Source organism: Mercenaria mercenaria, chromosome 2 (genome assembly GCF_021730395.1).
Source record: "Mercenaria mercenaria strain notata chromosome 2, MADL_Memer_1, whole genome shotgun sequence".
NCBI classification, from domain to species: Eukaryota; Metazoa; Mollusca; class Bivalvia; order Venerida; family Veneridae; genus Mercenaria; species Mercenaria mercenaria.
Genome location: NC_069362.1, coordinates 69,110,003 through 69,127,148, shown reverse-complemented (window position 1 = coordinate 69,127,148; position 17,146 = coordinate 69,110,003). Strand labels below are relative to the sequence as shown.

General features: G+C 35.3%; 1 protein-coding gene across 2 annotated transcripts in view; it reads left to right on the top strand.

Annotated features, from left to right (window-relative positions):
* The window catches only part of LOC123564215 (sorting nexin-29-like), a 68,126-nt gene continuing 50,980 nt past the window's right edge, over window positions 1-17,146 (top strand). For both annotated transcript variants that reach the window (XM_045357600.2, XM_053536846.1), the window contains exons 1-6: window positions 1-137; window positions 8,354-8,418; window positions 8,634-8,686; window positions 9,784-9,864; window positions 11,849-11,922; window positions 14,150-14,324. In XM_045357600.2, coding sequence (XP_045213535.2) covers window positions 131-137; window positions 8,354-8,418; window positions 8,634-8,686; window positions 9,784-9,864; window positions 11,849-11,922; window positions 14,150-14,324 — 455 coding nt within the window. In that variant the 5' untranslated portion in view covers window positions 1-130. The remainder of the gene's footprint in view (window positions 138-8,353; window positions 8,419-8,633; window positions 8,687-9,783; window positions 9,865-11,848; window positions 11,923-14,149; window positions 14,325-17,146) is intronic.

The following is a 17,146-nucleotide window of genomic DNA, read 5'->3' as shown; positions in this document are numbered from 1 at the left end:
GAAAATTTTTAATCACGTGACCTGTGGGAAGTACCAAATCAAAACATTAATTTTAGAAGACATTTCTCCTCTTTATTGTGTCATCAAATACAAATTCGTTCATTCGATGTCAATGCTATGAAGTTTTGAAATGAATGGCACGTATTTAATCAGATAAAATTCATTTATGTCTTCAAGCTGCTCTACTTCTCTGAAGTAATTTCGGATTAGATATATTTCGGATAGGAAGTGGCTAGGTGTCTGGTAACGGACTTCTAGAGGTCTTGTAATCAGTATATATCGTCCATTAAACGCCAGAAGGGGCTATCAGCATTCTTTGTACATATGTGGATAGCCCCTTCTGGCGCTCAACGGACGATTAGTCTAAATAATGAGACCTCGGGCAGACCGATTTTACATTTTGATATTTTACGCTGTCTACCTAGAGGTCTCAACCAGAAACAATCAAAACTGTGGTGGAAACTGTGTCAATTGAAATTACGATTTATCAGTAGTCACGATTTTTCTTTAGCTCTAACTGCTTACCTGTTGTTTTAAATCATAAATTTATAGTAAATAAAAAACATAAGAACAGGACATATTTATCAAGAATTTCTGTTGTAAAAAATTTAAACCTCTAACGTTTCAATCGTCTTCATGTAATGGCGGTCGGAGGCGTGACCAATGAAAACGCTTGGTGTAGTAATGTGTTTACCAGTGATCGGCCATTTTCCAATATGTAGTACACTCGTGTTAAACCTTGGCATTTTTTTAACTGCCATAGTTTGAATTTTTCTCAAGAAATCTCGGTAATATATCAATCATTGAAAAGGAAAAAATACAGGCCTTCTATGTATGTATTTCTTTTTTTTATCCGTTGCATTGTTATAACATAATTCCCGCCCAACGGATTCCATTGGGTGTTACTTACGCAAAGAAGAGGACAGTGCTATCACATTCTTTACCTTTTCTGGTTTGTACTCGGAGGCGGATATCGACAAGTCAAAATAATATAACGATATTCAACTCTCGAGTACAATTGTTTGGACTAAACGGACGATATGTACTATTATTTACTGTTTATTACCAGTGTATAAGGTAATTGCTGATAAAAGTTGTAAATAGTTGTCATAAAGTTCCTGTTATTACGTCGTTTTTGACACAAATGCAAAACACCCTTTACTGGTGCACGCATGAGAATAGACGTCTAGACTCCAAGCTCTTCACGTTCTATTTATATACCCAATTACTTAGAAGCCCTTACCAGGTTAACTAGACACATGCATAATCTATTAGTCATTAGTCTTCGTCAAGTCAGTGTCAGTTCTGATTACTTGAATTAATTATTCCTTTTTAGCTCATCGGATATTTGGGAAAAAATGATGAGTTATGTCATCACTTGATCGGCATCGCGTTGCCTGGTTAAGTTTTATGTTAGGTCAGCTTTTCTCCTAAACTGTCAAACTTTGCTATTGCTTTGAGACTTGCAACACTTGTTCACCATCAATAGCTGACCCTGTGCAGGAAGAAACATAACTCCATCCAGCTTTTTGCAAGAATTATGGCCCCTTTTGGATTTAGAAAATATCAGATTTCTTGGTTAAGTTTTATGTTTATGTCAGCTTTTCTCCTAAACTATCAAAGCTATTGATTTGAAACTTGCAACACAGTTCATCATCATAAAAAGCTGACTCTGTACAGCAAGAAACATAACTTTATTTTGCTTTTTGTAAGAATTATGGCCCCTTTTGGACTTAGAAATATCAGATTTCTTGGTTAAGTTTTATGTTTAGGTCAACTTTTCTCCTAAACTATCAAAGCTATTGCCTTAAAACTTGCAACACTTGTTCACCATCAAAAGCTGACTCTGTACAGCAAGAAACATAACTCCATTTTGCTTTTTGCAAGAATTGTGGCCCCTTTTGGACCTGGAAAATCAGATTTCTTGGTTAAGTTTTGTGTTTAGGTCAGCTTTTCTCCTAAACTATCAAAGCTACTGCCTTAAAACTTGGAGCAGTTATTCACCATTAAAAGCTGACACTGTACAGCAAGAAACATAACACCATCCTGCTTTTTGCAAGAATTATGACCCCTTTTGGACTTAGAAAATATCAGATTTCTTGGTTAAGTTTTATGTTTAGGTCAACTTTTCTCCTTTACAGTCAAAGCTAATGCTTTAAAACTTGGAGCAGTTGTTTGCCATTAAAAGCTGACTCTGCACAGCAAGTACAGTAACTCTACATTGCTTTTTGCAAGAATTATGGCCCCTTTTGGACTTAGAAAATCATGAGTAGGATAATAATTCTTTTATACAGTCTGTAACAGAGACAAAAAAATAAGATGAGCATCTGTACCCGCAAGGCAGTGCTCTTGTTCCTCCATACCACAGTCTTGTGGAATAGCAGGGCTCCAGATAAGATGCGTATTAGTGTAAATTACGCTTTGAAATATGCATAATATTATACGCATATCTGATAATTTTGAAGTGTATAAAAACATATATGAAATTTCAGAAACGCACGCAATGACTTTTTACTAGCATAAACAAAACCTGAATCGTCTTGATGCTTAACATAACAGAGCACGGTCAGCATTAATTCTCCCACATTGAACGTACACATGCATTGAATGGTACTTTATAAACCTAGTTTAAACAATAATATTATACACTTAGTGCGTAAATCAAACAGTTGGGAATTAATATTGATGGTACAGTAGTGTATTTTAAAACGATGTCCATTTAAAATATCAACTTCCAGTGCAGAGTAAACAACAAAATTGTCTCTTTCATAGAATGTAAAAAGTGAACAAATTTTAAACCATAAAAAAATTATCCCCAAAACAGTTAAAGATATATTGGATATATTCTATTGCATTCAGTAGTGAGTGTGAAGCCAAAGCAAGCCAAGGGAGAAAAAGAATCAAAAACTTGAATGCTGAATTCATAATTTTAACATCCAAAACATTGTGGAATGATACTAATTTCACTTGGGTAATGATTACATTTTATTCGGACTTTATTAGACTCCCTGTGTAAAATCTCAAAATTTAAACTAAAATAAAGGTATTAAATCCATATAATATTTCAGTGAAACTTCAAAATTTTGTTGTTTGTAGCATCATCTGGAGCATGTGCAGTGAAAAATCTTAATTTGATTTCGAAAATTATAGCGTATATTTATTTCTAAAGTCACTACATGTTCATTGTAAATATAGTTCGTTATACCCAAGTGGAAACTGGCAGGTACTCGAAAATGCAGCTCTTTGATTGGTCAATTAGGACCACTGATGTACGGTGATGTCATGATAAAGACTAATTTAGTTATGAATTGAAATTGAACTGCAAACAAATCCATGGGTGTTACACCCAAGAAATATGTTATAAAACAGATTTCTGTTGTTTTTTTCACATTTACAAATTTTCAGTTGTCAGCTCTCACTTGGGTTCTATGAAATTTTAACAGCAATTTCCAGTAATCTGACACGGTTATCTATTTACTCGAGCAGTAAAATGAATTTAACAATTCATGAGCGCAATACAATCATGTCATAAATACTAAAGAAAAAATAAAGTTTATTATTTTGATTCATCAATTTCGAGAAAAACAATAATTTGATAAATGCTTCAAATTACAGCGTACATATTGCTATTTATTATTTATCAAATTTGCGATTGTATTTTACCAAGGATTAAAGAATTATAAATATTTCTATATTCTGTCACTTGCAATGTACGTAAAACGATGAGAAACATAAGAGATCAAACTTTTGAAAGCATCTCCCATTTTTAAAGTAAAATGTATAGTCTACTCTTTGGAAAAAGCGTTCTCAGTATTCATATTGATTACTGGACCTCTCAACTGCGGGCCTAGAAGTCTGGTTCCTGGACACCTAGACACTGCCTTTCTGATATTAAAGAAACTGGCAGTTATTCTAAGCCCAAGTTTTACATAAGACTTATATAGGAGAAAACTTAAAAAATCTTCTTGTCTGAAACCAAAAGACCTAGGCCTTTGATATTTGGTATGTAGCATTGCCTTTTGGTTTCCTACCAAAATTGTTCAAATTATGCCCCTGGGATGAAAAGAAGCCCCGCTTCGGGAGTCTCAAGTTTTACATAGATTTAAATAGGATTTTTTTAAAAATCTTCTTGTCTGAAACCACAAGACCTAGGCCTTTGATGTTTGGTATGTAGCATTGCCTTGTGGTTCTCTACCAAGATTGTTCAAATTATGCCTCTGGGGTGAAAAGAGGCTCCGTCCCGGGGGTCCCAAGTTTTACATAGACTTATATAGGAATTTTTTAAAAACATTTCTTGTCTGAAACTGCAAGGCCTAGGCTTTTGATTTTTAGCTCGACTATTCGAAGAATAGTCTAGCTATTCTACTCACCCTGGCGTCGGCGTCGGCGTCACACCTTGGTTAAGTTTTTGCATGCAAGTACATACAGCTATCATTTAAAGGCATATAGCTTTGAAACTTATTTATTCTTTTTCTAGGTCAATTACCAACCTCACTGGGTCAAGTTCCATAACTCTAACATGTATTTTGAGCAAATTATGCCCCCTTTTGGACTTAGAAAATTCTGGTTAAAGTTTTACATGCAAGTTACTATCTCCAAAACTAATGCAGATATTGAATTGAAACTTCACATGTGTCTTCGGGGTTATAAAACTAGTTGATAGCACCAAGTCCCATAACTCTGACCTTCATTTTGGCCAAATTATGCCCCCTTTTGTACTTAGAAAATTTTGGTTAAAGTTTTGCGTGCAAGTACATACAGCTATTACTAAAAGGCATATAGATTTGAAACTTATTTTTTCTTTTTCTAGATCAATTACATACCTCACTGGGTCAAGTCCCATAACTCTGACATGTATTTTGGCCAAATTATGCCCCCTTTTGGACTTAGAAAATTCTGGTTAAAGTTTTGCGTGCAAGTACATACAGCTATTACTAAAAGGCATATTGATTTGAAACTTATTTTTTCTTTTTCTAGATCAATTACCTACCTCACTGGGCCAAGTCCCATAACTCTGACATGTATTTTGAGCAAATTATGCCCCCTTTTGGACTTAGAAAATCCTGGTTAAAGTTTTACATGCAGGTTACTATCTCCAAAACTAATGCAGATATTAAATTGAAACTTCACATGTGTCTTCGGGGTTATAAAACTAGTTGATAGAATCAAGTCCCATAACTCTGACTTGTATTTCGGGCAAATTATGCCCCCTTTTGGACTTAGAAAATCCTGGTTAAAGTTTTGCGTGCAAGTACATACAGCTATTACCAAAAGGCATATAGCTTTGAAACTTATTTATTCTTTTTCTAGGTCAGTTACCAACCTCACTGGGTCAAGTTCCATAACTCTTAACATGTATTTTGAGCAAATTATGCCCCCTTTTGGACTTAGAAAATTCTGGTTAAAGTTTTACATGCAAGTTACTATCTCCAAAACTAATGCAGATATGGAATTGAAACTTAACATGTTTCTTCGGGGTTATTAAACTAGTTGATAGCATCAAGACCCATAACTCTGATATGCATTTTAGTCAAATTATGTCCCGTTTCGAACTTAAAACTCTTTTGATATTTAACATTTTGGGTAATAATTTCCTGCTTCTGTGACAATATTTCGAATAGTCGAGCTTGGCTGTCTTACGGACAGCTCTTGTTTTTTAAGATACAGCTTTGAAATGGCTAGGGTCACATAGTTTTTATACGAGTTATATAGGAAAAAAATACTTAAAAAATTATCAGATCATATTTCCTAGACTGTTTGATTATAATTACCGTATGACCCCAAGTAACTAGGGGTCATTTGACTGTAACCTTGACCTACTGACCTATTTTTTTTTTTAAGATACAGCTTTGCATTGCCTAGTGGTCCTTAACCAAGATTGTTCAAATTATGCCTCTGGGGTAAAAAGAGGCCCTACCCTGGGCGTCCCAAGTTTACATAGACTTACATAGGAAAAAGCTTTTAAAAATCTTCTTGACTGAAAGTTCAAGGCCTAAGCTTTTGATATTCAGTATGTAACATTGCCTAGTGGCTCTCTAACAAGATTGTTCAAATTATGCCCCTGGGGTGAAAAGAGGCCCCGCCCTGAGGGTCACATAGTTTTTATACCAGTTATATAGGAAAAAATACTTAAAAAATTATCCAATAATATTTCCTAGACTGTTTGATTATAATTACCGTATGACCCCAAGTAACTAGGGGTCATTTGACTGTAACCTTGACCTACTGACCTATTTTTTTTTTTAAGATACAGTTTTGAAATTTGGATGACATGTATAGTTTTGCAAGCCGATTTTAAACAGACTTAATTCAGCGACCATCAGTGTGACCTACTGACCTACTTTCTTGTTTTCTAAGCTACAGCAAAAGGATTTGGGCCACCTGTACTATTTCTTTTACAGATTTCAAAAGTAATCTTGCATAATCTTCACCTTGACCAACTCTCCTAATTGTCTTGTTTTTAAAGCTTTAGCTAAGAAATTTGTTTAAGCAACCTACTCTACTCAGGTGAGCGATTTAGGGCCATCATGGCCCTCTTGTTGTTAATGAAAGTATTGATTGGTCTCTCCCTTTAAAGCCCTGCTCCGCTGCTATTCAAATTCTATTGTGTGTATGCAACCCATGAATACAATAGGTAACAGTTAACGGCCACGTGCCACACTTTAGCATGCAAAACCACAGGTATTTCATATAGAATTTATGTAAAATAGACTCTATTTTGATAGGCGTCACTGTTCATAGTCAGGATTTTCATGCTTTTTCAGTGACAATTCAAGGTTAAAAGGTAGGACGGGAGCAGGCATTTAAGGACATAATTTCCTGATGTCTTCTGTACGTTTCTCTGTATTACAACCAATGATAATATATTTGTACTTTCATCATAGTAATTAAGTGGGAAAGATTCTTACATAATATGCTTAATTATAAGTATCTTGGGGGAGCTCTGGCACTGTGTTGTGTTGTGGTGATTTGCCCACTTGACATGCATTGTGTCATTTAGATTAAAACATGGATTAGTACAATTCTTGTAATCTTCCTTGGGATGTACTTGTCCCATTGAATAAATTAATTATAATAAAATAAGTAAGTGCTGGACTATCTTTGGTTTAAATCTCTGTCACTAGGTCAAATCAATGAAAAACTAACAGTAGTTCTTCCACATCATCATCCTCATCATATGACACAAGGTCCATAAATCTGACACAAATATTTAGTGATTTATGTCCCCTTTTTGGTTTGAATTTCAGTTTAATTTTGATGCTTTCCCCCCCATATATCTGTGTTGTTACTGTATGGATTATATTCCAACTTAAAACGGTTGTTCCACATGGTCACCCACATCATATGACACAATGTTCATGATGCTGGCACAAAAGTGCTTTTTTACTAGAATTTCAGGTTCAAGTTATGTTTCACTTCTGCTCTATCTCACTTATTTGATTCAAACTTCAAAGAGTTGCTCCACATTATTAGCCACATGATATGACCCAATGTCATGGTGCATTACTTTTGCAGAAATTTTCCATGAATTATGTCCCTTTTATACATATTTAATGTTTTGATACACTTCTCTATCTCTGTTATTGCTAAATACGTTTGACACAGACTTAAGCTATTGTTCAATATCTTCATCCACATTGAAGTAATTAAACACTCCAGTGACAGCTCCAGCTTCCTCAGATTGCCCAGTTTCACTATCCAGCATCGAAATATATGAATGCACTGTCTCCTGTGACAGCTCTAATGTTTTTGTATAACATTATTAGCTTTGCCAAAGAATCTTTCAATGTGATTTCTTTCTACAGTATTGTAATACAGTGTACTTTTTGTGTTCATTTCACTTTTTGTTTCATGCTAGTAATGTTATAGTTCTGTTATTGCCGTTTTCCTTCTGAATGCAAAGGCCAAAGTTCATTAGACACAGAGCTCAAATGATTGAGTAGAACATAACTGGGATTTATAATTTATGCAAATGTAGATTACTGGCATTACGAACATGCTGCCAATATATTTATTTTATGTATATTGTAAATTCATTACTCATTAATGTTTAGTGGGGGACTAATTTTCTTGGATTTTTTTAATCAGTAAACAAAATCAAATCGTAATGAAGAAATAAAAGCAGTTAAAATATGCATGTTGGGTCTTTTACAAAATAGCCATTTTAAAACCATCCATTCCATGCCAACAAAATTAAGTTTTGTACACATAGCAAGAATGTTATATTTAGAGTCTATGCACATGTACTTGACAAAGGGGGACATTTGAATAAATTGAATTCAAAAAATTGAGATGACTTTATGATAATTTACTTGCACATTTGATTAACAAGTGTTTTTGAATTGAACTTCAGGGGATGATGCACATGCCCAAGAGAAACAGAGCTTGCAGACAAGATTGCTGGATGCTGTTAAACAGGTATCACTTCATCGATTTCCACCAGATTAATTTTTGTGTGTTAATGGCAGTCTACTATATGTGTTTAAATCTTTTTAGCTCAACAGTCTAATTGGTAGTAATACTATGTTAAATTTGTAGTGAAATGGTAGTTTACATGCTACTGTTCTGAAATTCTGTTGAATTCGTTTATATCTGTATATCTTGTATATAGCTGTATCACTTTCTGTTCTCAGTGCCAGGTACGGTTTGGTGGAAGGACAGAACTGGCCACAGACACTGATGCTAGGTATATATATGTACTAACTTCTGTTCTTCTCTACAAGCTAAATATTGATATACATGATATATTTAACATTGTTTCTAACTCCAAACTAAGTCTTGTTCTTTTGTTTTGTTTCCTCTGCAGTATGTCGGTCAGATTCAATGAATTTCAATGAAAATCGAACACAATGTTTAATGATTCAATATGTGTTAATAACAGTAACAGTAAGACATAACTACAAGATTATTTGCTTTTTGTTGAGAATTTGTTCTCCTTCCTTTAGCCTGCTGGCAGCAAGTGATTCCATGCTGGCTGATCTTGGTGTGCACTGTTCGCTATTCAGTCAGTAAATTTTCAGTGAACATCCCTTTGAATACTAAGTACATCCCTTTGAATACTAAGTAGTACTGCCCAAATTGAAAGTTGGACCAGTCCACTTTTGAAATTTAGAATGGTAAAGGTTAAGTCACTGCACAACTTGTGCACATTTCTCCATACAGATTTTACAAATCAACTACTGTGAAATCATTAAATTTCGTGGGCATGAAATTTCGTGTTTTTGGTCAAAACAGCAATTTCATGGGGATATGAATTTGTGGATTTCAACTTTTGAACATAAAATGAATGGGAAATTTACTTGTTTGTTGGGATTAAATTTCGTGGATTGACTCAACCACGAAATCCACAAAAATTAGTCTCCCATGAATATTAATGATTTCACAGTAATGTTCACATGCCGAATAGTGTCCCAAGTTGGAATTGCAATGTGTTCTCTTGATGAGTGTAAGTTGAATACTATGTCCAATTTTCATTGAAACACGTCGACATTTGACAGAGATATCATAACAACCAAAAAGCAAGTGTTGAGTTAGAAAAATTGTTAGAATACATGTAACATATATTGCTAAGTTGCATCAGTGACAGTAGTGGAATTTTTCAAGGTTTTTGTCATTTCGAGAAATGCATTGTAAATTATTTAACTAACATTTGTTTTCAAGAAGTTTCTTTTCTGATCCTAGTATTTCTTTGAATTTTTGTTCTATCAGAAAATATATGGGCCCATGATTAACAAATTTCGATACATGATATAATTCAGTACTATAGTACTTCTTACATTTCAGAGTGTCCTGTCTGTGTGCAGCATGGGAGAGTGTCCTGCAGCATGGTATGAAGGGAGAAACCAAGGCTATAGCAGCTCTCAAGTAAGTTCTCTAGTTATTGTGTTATACTCAGCAGAAAATACAGTTGTGCCTCTCAGGCTTATCAGGGATAAAGCTTTAGTGGCTAGTTAGTGTAGCAGACAGATTTTAATAAGCATAATAAAGTTCCAAGTAAGAGCAACTTAATTTTTTTTATCAACTTTCATCTGTCATTATTGAAACCCGCTCTACATTGAGTATAAACATTTCAAGAATTTAATATGTCTCCCCCAGGAGACATATTGTTTTTGCCCTGTCAGTCCGTACGTCACACTTCATTTCCGAGCAATAACTGGAGAACCATTTGACCTAGAACCTTCAAACTTCATAGGGTTGTAGGGCTGCTGGAGTAGACGACCCCTATTGTTTTTGGGGTCACTCCGTCAAAGGTCAAGGTCACAGGGGCCTGAACATTGAAAACCATTTCTGATCAATAACTAGAGAACCACTTGACCCAGAATGTTGAAACTTCATAGGATGATTGGTCATGAAGAGTAGATGACCCCTATTGATTTTGGGGTCACTCCGTCAAAGATCAAGGTCACAGGGGCCTGAACATTGAAAACCATTTCCGATCAATAACTAGAGAACCACTTGACCCAGAATGTTGAAACTTCATAGGATGATTGGTCATGAAGAGTAGATGACCCCTATTGATTTTGGGGTCACTCCATCAAAGGTCAAGGTCACAGGGGCCTGAACATTGAAAACCATTTCGATCGATAACTAGAGAACCACTTGACCCAGAATGTTGAAACTTCATAGGATGATTGTACATGCAAAGTAGATGACCCCTATCGATTTTGGGGTCACTCCATTAAAAGTCAAGGTCACAGGGGCCTGAACATTGAAAACCATTTCCGGTCAGTAACTTGAGAACCACTTGACCCTGAATGTTGAAATTTAATAGGATGATTGGTCATGCAGAGTAGATGACCCCTAACGATTTTGGGGTCACTCTGTGAAAGGTCAAGGTCACAGGGGCCTGAACATGGAAAACCATTTCCAATCAATAACTTGAGAACCTCTCGAAACAGAATGTTGAAACTTCATAGGATGATTGTTCATGCAGAGTAAATGACCCCTATTGTTTTTAGGGTCACTCCGTTAAAGGTCAAGGTCACAGAGGCCTGAACATTGATAACCATTTCTGATCAATAACTTAGAACCACATGACCCAGAATGTTGAAACTTCATAGGATGATTGAACATGCAGAGTAGATGACCCCTATTGATTTTGGGGTCAGTCTATTAAAGGTCAAGGTCACAGTGGCCTGTTGTAAAATCATTTTTTGGAAATAACTTAAGAACCATTTGACCTACAATGTTGAAACTTAATAGGATGATTGGACATGCAGAGTAGATGACCCCTTTTTATTTTGAGGTCACTTAATCAAAGGTCAAGGTCACAGGAGCCTGAACAGTGACTTGAGAACCACTAGGCCAAGAGTGTTGAAATTTAGCGGGATGACTGGACATGCCAAGTAGATGATCCCTATTGCAGCCAACCATCAGTGTCTCTTTGACTTTCGCTCCTGACCCCTATTGACTTCTTGCCTATAGGACTTTGCATTGGGGGAGACATGCGCTTTTTTACAAAAGCATTTTCTAGTTACCATTGCTTTGAGGTTAGAAGGCAAAAGAAACAAAGGTATGCTATTGGGATTAAAAGTGCATTTAGGGCAAAGGACAAATACAGTTACGGAATTCAAATATTTTTTTCATTTTATCACCCACATTTGCCTTAAATCTTTGAAAAATACCCAAAGTGATTTCAATAACTAAACTGTTATATCAAATAATGAAAAGGATTTATGAGATAAAACTCTTTGTCTCTGTACTGTAAGGGGAGACCACTGTTTGGGGATTGCTTATTGTCGGCAATAATGTAGTCCAGTGATTCGTTGTTTCTGTAGTTCTACTGTTTATTGTGTGTCAGATCAATGATAAGTGAAACCTAATCTTTATATCAAACATTGTGTTTCAGGCAAGTTACAGAAATGACTGGTCTTACAAAGGTGGCAGAAATGTTTGCTGATAAGCCTATTGAGAAAGATCTAGGTCAGTAAAACTTCATGAATAAGATGTCAGAGTTGTATTTAAAGAGAACACAGTTTTGTTATTGATTTGAGCTCTTGAGATGTAAATTTGAAATGTATATTGTTGTTTGTTAGATGGATGGGGCATACAGAACTGTGTAGGAATTATCGGTGCCAAGCCTACTGTTTGATCCACTTTTCAGTTACAAGATAATTATTTGCGTGATTTCTCTTTAAATATAGGACATTTCCCATTATTCTGAAGAAAAGGCAGTAATAGGAACTAAGTTTTCAAAATACTTCTATTAGTTTTGAATTTATCATGAAAAACAATTTTGATAGGGTATTTTGCATTGTTAATTTCAACCATTTTGGACAGCACTTTTCAGAATTTTAAATATTGGTTTTAGAGACAGATTGTTAAAATCTGAGTCGCTATGAAAGTGAATAAAAGTGATTTTTTATGAAAAAAAATGTAAAAGTTAGAAAAAAACATAAACATTGTAACATATTTCATTGGCCAGAATTTTACACAAGGAAATTGATTTTTTTAAACGATATCTTGAAATTAAGATAAAGATCATTAACAAGTCCTGAAAACCTATAAAATGATGTATAACTTATATCTGGACTCCGGGAAATAAAGCAGCAAGTCACACACAAAAAACCTTTTGATTTGGGCTTGGTAGATTAAAGAGAAGGTATTCAGGTCACCACCATGTTTTAGGTGATTGTTAACTTTGTGAGGTTATGATCACCTAAATATGTTATAGGGATAATTCATAGCAATTTTACTTTGTCAGCTTGTTGAAGTCTTCTGTACTCATGGATAACTTGAGCCTAGCCAGGCTAGATTTATCCTAATAAAGTCATTTTTAGCTCATCTGATTTTTTGAAAAAAAAATGATGAGTTATTGTCATCACTTGATCGGCGTCGGCGTTGCCTGGTTAAGTTTTATGATATTTATGTTATGCAAGATTTATAGCCCCTTTTGTACTTAGAAAATATCAGATTTCTTAGTTAAGTTTTATGTTTAGGTCAACTTTTCTCCTAAACTATCAGAGCTATTGCTTTGAAACTTGCAACACTTGTTCAATATCATAAGCTGACCCTGTACATCAAGAAACATAACTCCATCCTGCTTTTTTCAAGAATTATTGCCCCTTTTGGACTTAGAAAATCAGTTTTCTTGGTTAAGTTTTATGTTTAGGTCAGCTTTTCTCCTAAACTATCAAAGCTATTGCTTTAAAACTTGCAACACTTGTTCACCATCATAAGCTGACCCTGTACAGCAAGAAACATAACTCCATCCTGCTTTTTGCAAGATTTATGGCCGCTTTTGGACTTAGAAAATGTCAGATTTCTTGGTGAAGTTTTATGTTTAGGTCAACTTTTTCTCTTAAACTATCAAAGCTATTGCTTTGAAACATGCAACACTTGTTCACCATCATAAACTGACCCCGTACATCAAGAAACATAACTCCATCCTGCTTTTTTCAAGAATTATTGCCCCTTTTGGACTTAGAAAGTCAGTTTTCTTGGTTGAGTAATATGTGTAAGTCAGCTTTTCTCATTAACTATCAAAGCTATTGCTTTAAAACTTGCAACACTTGTTTACCATCATAAGCTGACCATGTACAGCAAGAAACATAACTCTGTCCTGCTTTTTGCAAGACTTATGGCCGCTTTTGGACTTAGAAAATATCAGATTTATTGGTTAAGTTTTATGTTTAGGTCAGCTTTTCTCCTTAACTATTCAAGCTATTGCTTTGAATTATGCAACAGTTGTTCACTATCATAAGCTGACTATGTACATCAAGAAACATAACTCTATCCTGCTTTTTGCAAGAATTATGGCACTTTTTGGACTTAGAAAATCATGGTTAGGACAATTTTTCTATTAATCAAAAAAAAATCAGATGAGCGTCAGCACCCGCAAGGTGGTGCTCTTGTCTTTACATAAGGTCAGTTTCCAGTTCATCACTTTTCAAGGTTTTGGCAACAAAATTTAAACAGAATCTTTACTTTATGTCGTAATCATGAACTGCAAAACTATTGTGCAACTAACAAAGTATCCACAAACAGATACATACCTGGGCTATTAAGTCATGGCAAGATATCTCTTAGTTAACCGGATTGAAATTGCACTTAATGGCAAAAGTGAATACTGGCCCTGCTGTGTTTATCATTTGCTTTGTTCTTTACAGTGATGATTTTATGAAAGTTAATTGTTTCCCTTTTTGTTAAGTGTTCTGGAATTATGTGAAGGAAGTACTGACTCGACATGAGGCAGACAGATTTATGAACCTGAAAAACATTAACAGTGATTCTGGTCGAGGGAGATCATGGCTACGGGCATCACTCAATGAACACTCGTTAGAGAGATACATGCATATGTTAGTGGAAAGTGATACGTTACTGAGGTGAGTTAAGTGATAATGGCTGAGGACATTACTTGATAAACACTTATTAGAGAGATACATGTATATGTTAATGGAAAATGATTCATTACCGAGGTGAGTTTAGTGGTGACTGTGTGCTTCACTCAGTGTACACTCATTAGGTAAATATATGTGCATGTTAGTGGAAATTGATACATTACTTAGGTGAGTGAAGTGGTGGTGACTGTGAGTTTTACTCAAAGAACAGTTGTTAGAGAAATACATGTACATGTTAGTTTGAAGTGATATATTACAGAGGTGAGTTAAATGATTATGACCGCTTTCTTTACTTAGTGAACACTTGTTAGAGGGAAACTTCTGCTTTCATGCTATTTCTAGTTAAATCCTTTATCTTGTATTTAGAGTAAATGATCCCCTACAACAAACTGCTGAGTTAAGAATAGGTTTAATCCTTTGCTTTGGAATGATTTAGCTTGTAAATGCGAATTCAGCAAAGCCTCAGCATAACCTTTCATACGGAGTCACTGTTCATCTATTTTCACTTATTATGGCTATTTTCACATATGTTAAAGGACAAAAATTGTAATGAACACTAAATTTATCTCATAAAAGATATGTTTAGCTGGAACCATAGCAATAGGACTAGATTTGATTATGCCAGCGTTGCGGCAGCCATTTTGTTTTAACCAAATTCATATCGGAAAATAACTAAACAGATACATGTATATATCAATCTTGGCCAATAGAAGTACAAGAAACTTGTACAAGGTGAGATATATACAGATACAAAACTGATTACACCTGATGATATCATTCCATGCCCTCAAAAACATGCATATCCTAGCTGTTATAATAGAAACTCTTTGTATCTGATAGTGTCTAAGAAATAATGTATTCATTAAGCTGCACTGTTATATGAACTGCTGAAAGTGGAAGCACTGATGATTTAACTTGTTTAAACGTAGGGTAAACCTGGGATCTATTTTCTGTCAAAATGTGTGTTGTTTTGACTTTTTAGCCCACCATCATGATGATGGTGGGCTATTAAAATCACTCTGCGTCCGTGGTCCGTCCGTCCGTCATTCCGTCCGTCCGTCCGTCCGTCCGTCCGTCCGTTAACAATTTCTCGTTATCGCATCTCCTCAGAAACTACTGGGGGGATTTTGACCAAACTTTGTCAGAATGATGTATTGGTACCCTAGTTGTGTCCCCCTGAAAATCAGACTGGTTCAACAATTTATGAGTGAGTTATGGCCCTTTGTTTATTTCTATAATTTCTATAGATTTATATAGGGAAAAACTTTGAAAACCTTCTTGTCCAAAACCACAGAGCCTAGGGCTTTGATATTTGGTATGAAGCATCATCTAGTGGTCCTCTACCAAGATGATTCAAATTATTTCTCTGGGGTCAAATATGGCCCCGCCCTGGGGGTCACATGGTTTATATAGACTTATATAGGGAAAAACTTTGAATAACCTCTTGTCCAAAACCACAAGGCCTAGGGCTTTGATATTTTGTATGTGACATCATCTAGTGGTCTTCGACTAAGATTGTTCAAATTATACCCCTAGGGTCAAATATGGCCCCGCCCTGGGGGTCATATGGTTTACATAGACTTATATAGGGAAAAACTTTGAAAATCTTCTTGTCCAAACCACAAAGCCTAGGGCTTTGGCATTTGTAATGTAGCATCATCTAGTGGTTCTCTACCAAGTTTGTTCAAATTATCCTCCTAGGTTAAATATGGCCCCGCCCCAGGGGTCACATGGTTCATATAGACTTATATAGGGAAAAGCTTTTAAAATGTTCTTGTCAGTAACTACAACATTCAAACTTGGACCACATGTATATTTTTGAGTGGCAAGATGAACCTTGACATGAGTTGACCTTGATTTTGACCTAGTGACCTACTTTCACATTTCTGTAGCTACAGCCTTCAAATTTGGACCACATGCATAATTTTGTGCATTGGAAAAAACTTTGACCTTTATTTTGACCTAGTGACCTACTTTCACATTTTTGAAGGTACAGGCATCAAATTTGGACCATATGCATAGTTTCCTGTTTCAAAATGAAATTTGACATTGATTTGACCTAGTGACCTACTTTCACATTTCTCAAGCTACAGCCTTCAAATTTGGACTACATGCATAGTTTTGTGTACCGAAAAAAAACTTTGACCTTGACATTGACCTAGTGACCTACTTTCACATTTTTGAAGGTACAGGCTTCAAATTTGGACCACAATGCATAGTTTTGTATTCTGAAATAAAATTTGACCTTGATTTTGACCTAGTGACCTACTTTTACATTTCTCAAGCTACAGCCTTCAAATTTGGACCACTTGCATAGTTTTGTGTACTGAAATGACCTTTGACCTTTACATTGACCTAGTGACCTACTTTCACATTTTTAAGGTACAGGCTTCAAATTTGGACCACATGCATAGTTTTGTATTCCGAAATAAAATTTGACCTTGATTTTGACCTAGTGACCTACTTTTACATTTCTCAAGCTACAGCCTTCAGATTTGGACCACATGCATAGTTTTGTGTACCGAAACAAACTTTGACCTTTACATTGACCTAGTGACCTACTTTCACATTTTTGAAGGTACAGGCTTCAAATTTGGACCACATGCATAGTTTTGTATTCCGAAGTAAAATTTGACCTTGATTTTGACCTAGTGACCTACTTTTACATTTCTCAAGCTACAGCCTTCAAATTTGGACCACTTGCATAGATTTGTGTTGTGTACGGAAATGAAATTTGACCTTGAGCTAGTCAGTAAGTCTTGAAATTTGGAACACTCAAAAATGGCACATTGGTGGGCGCCAAGATC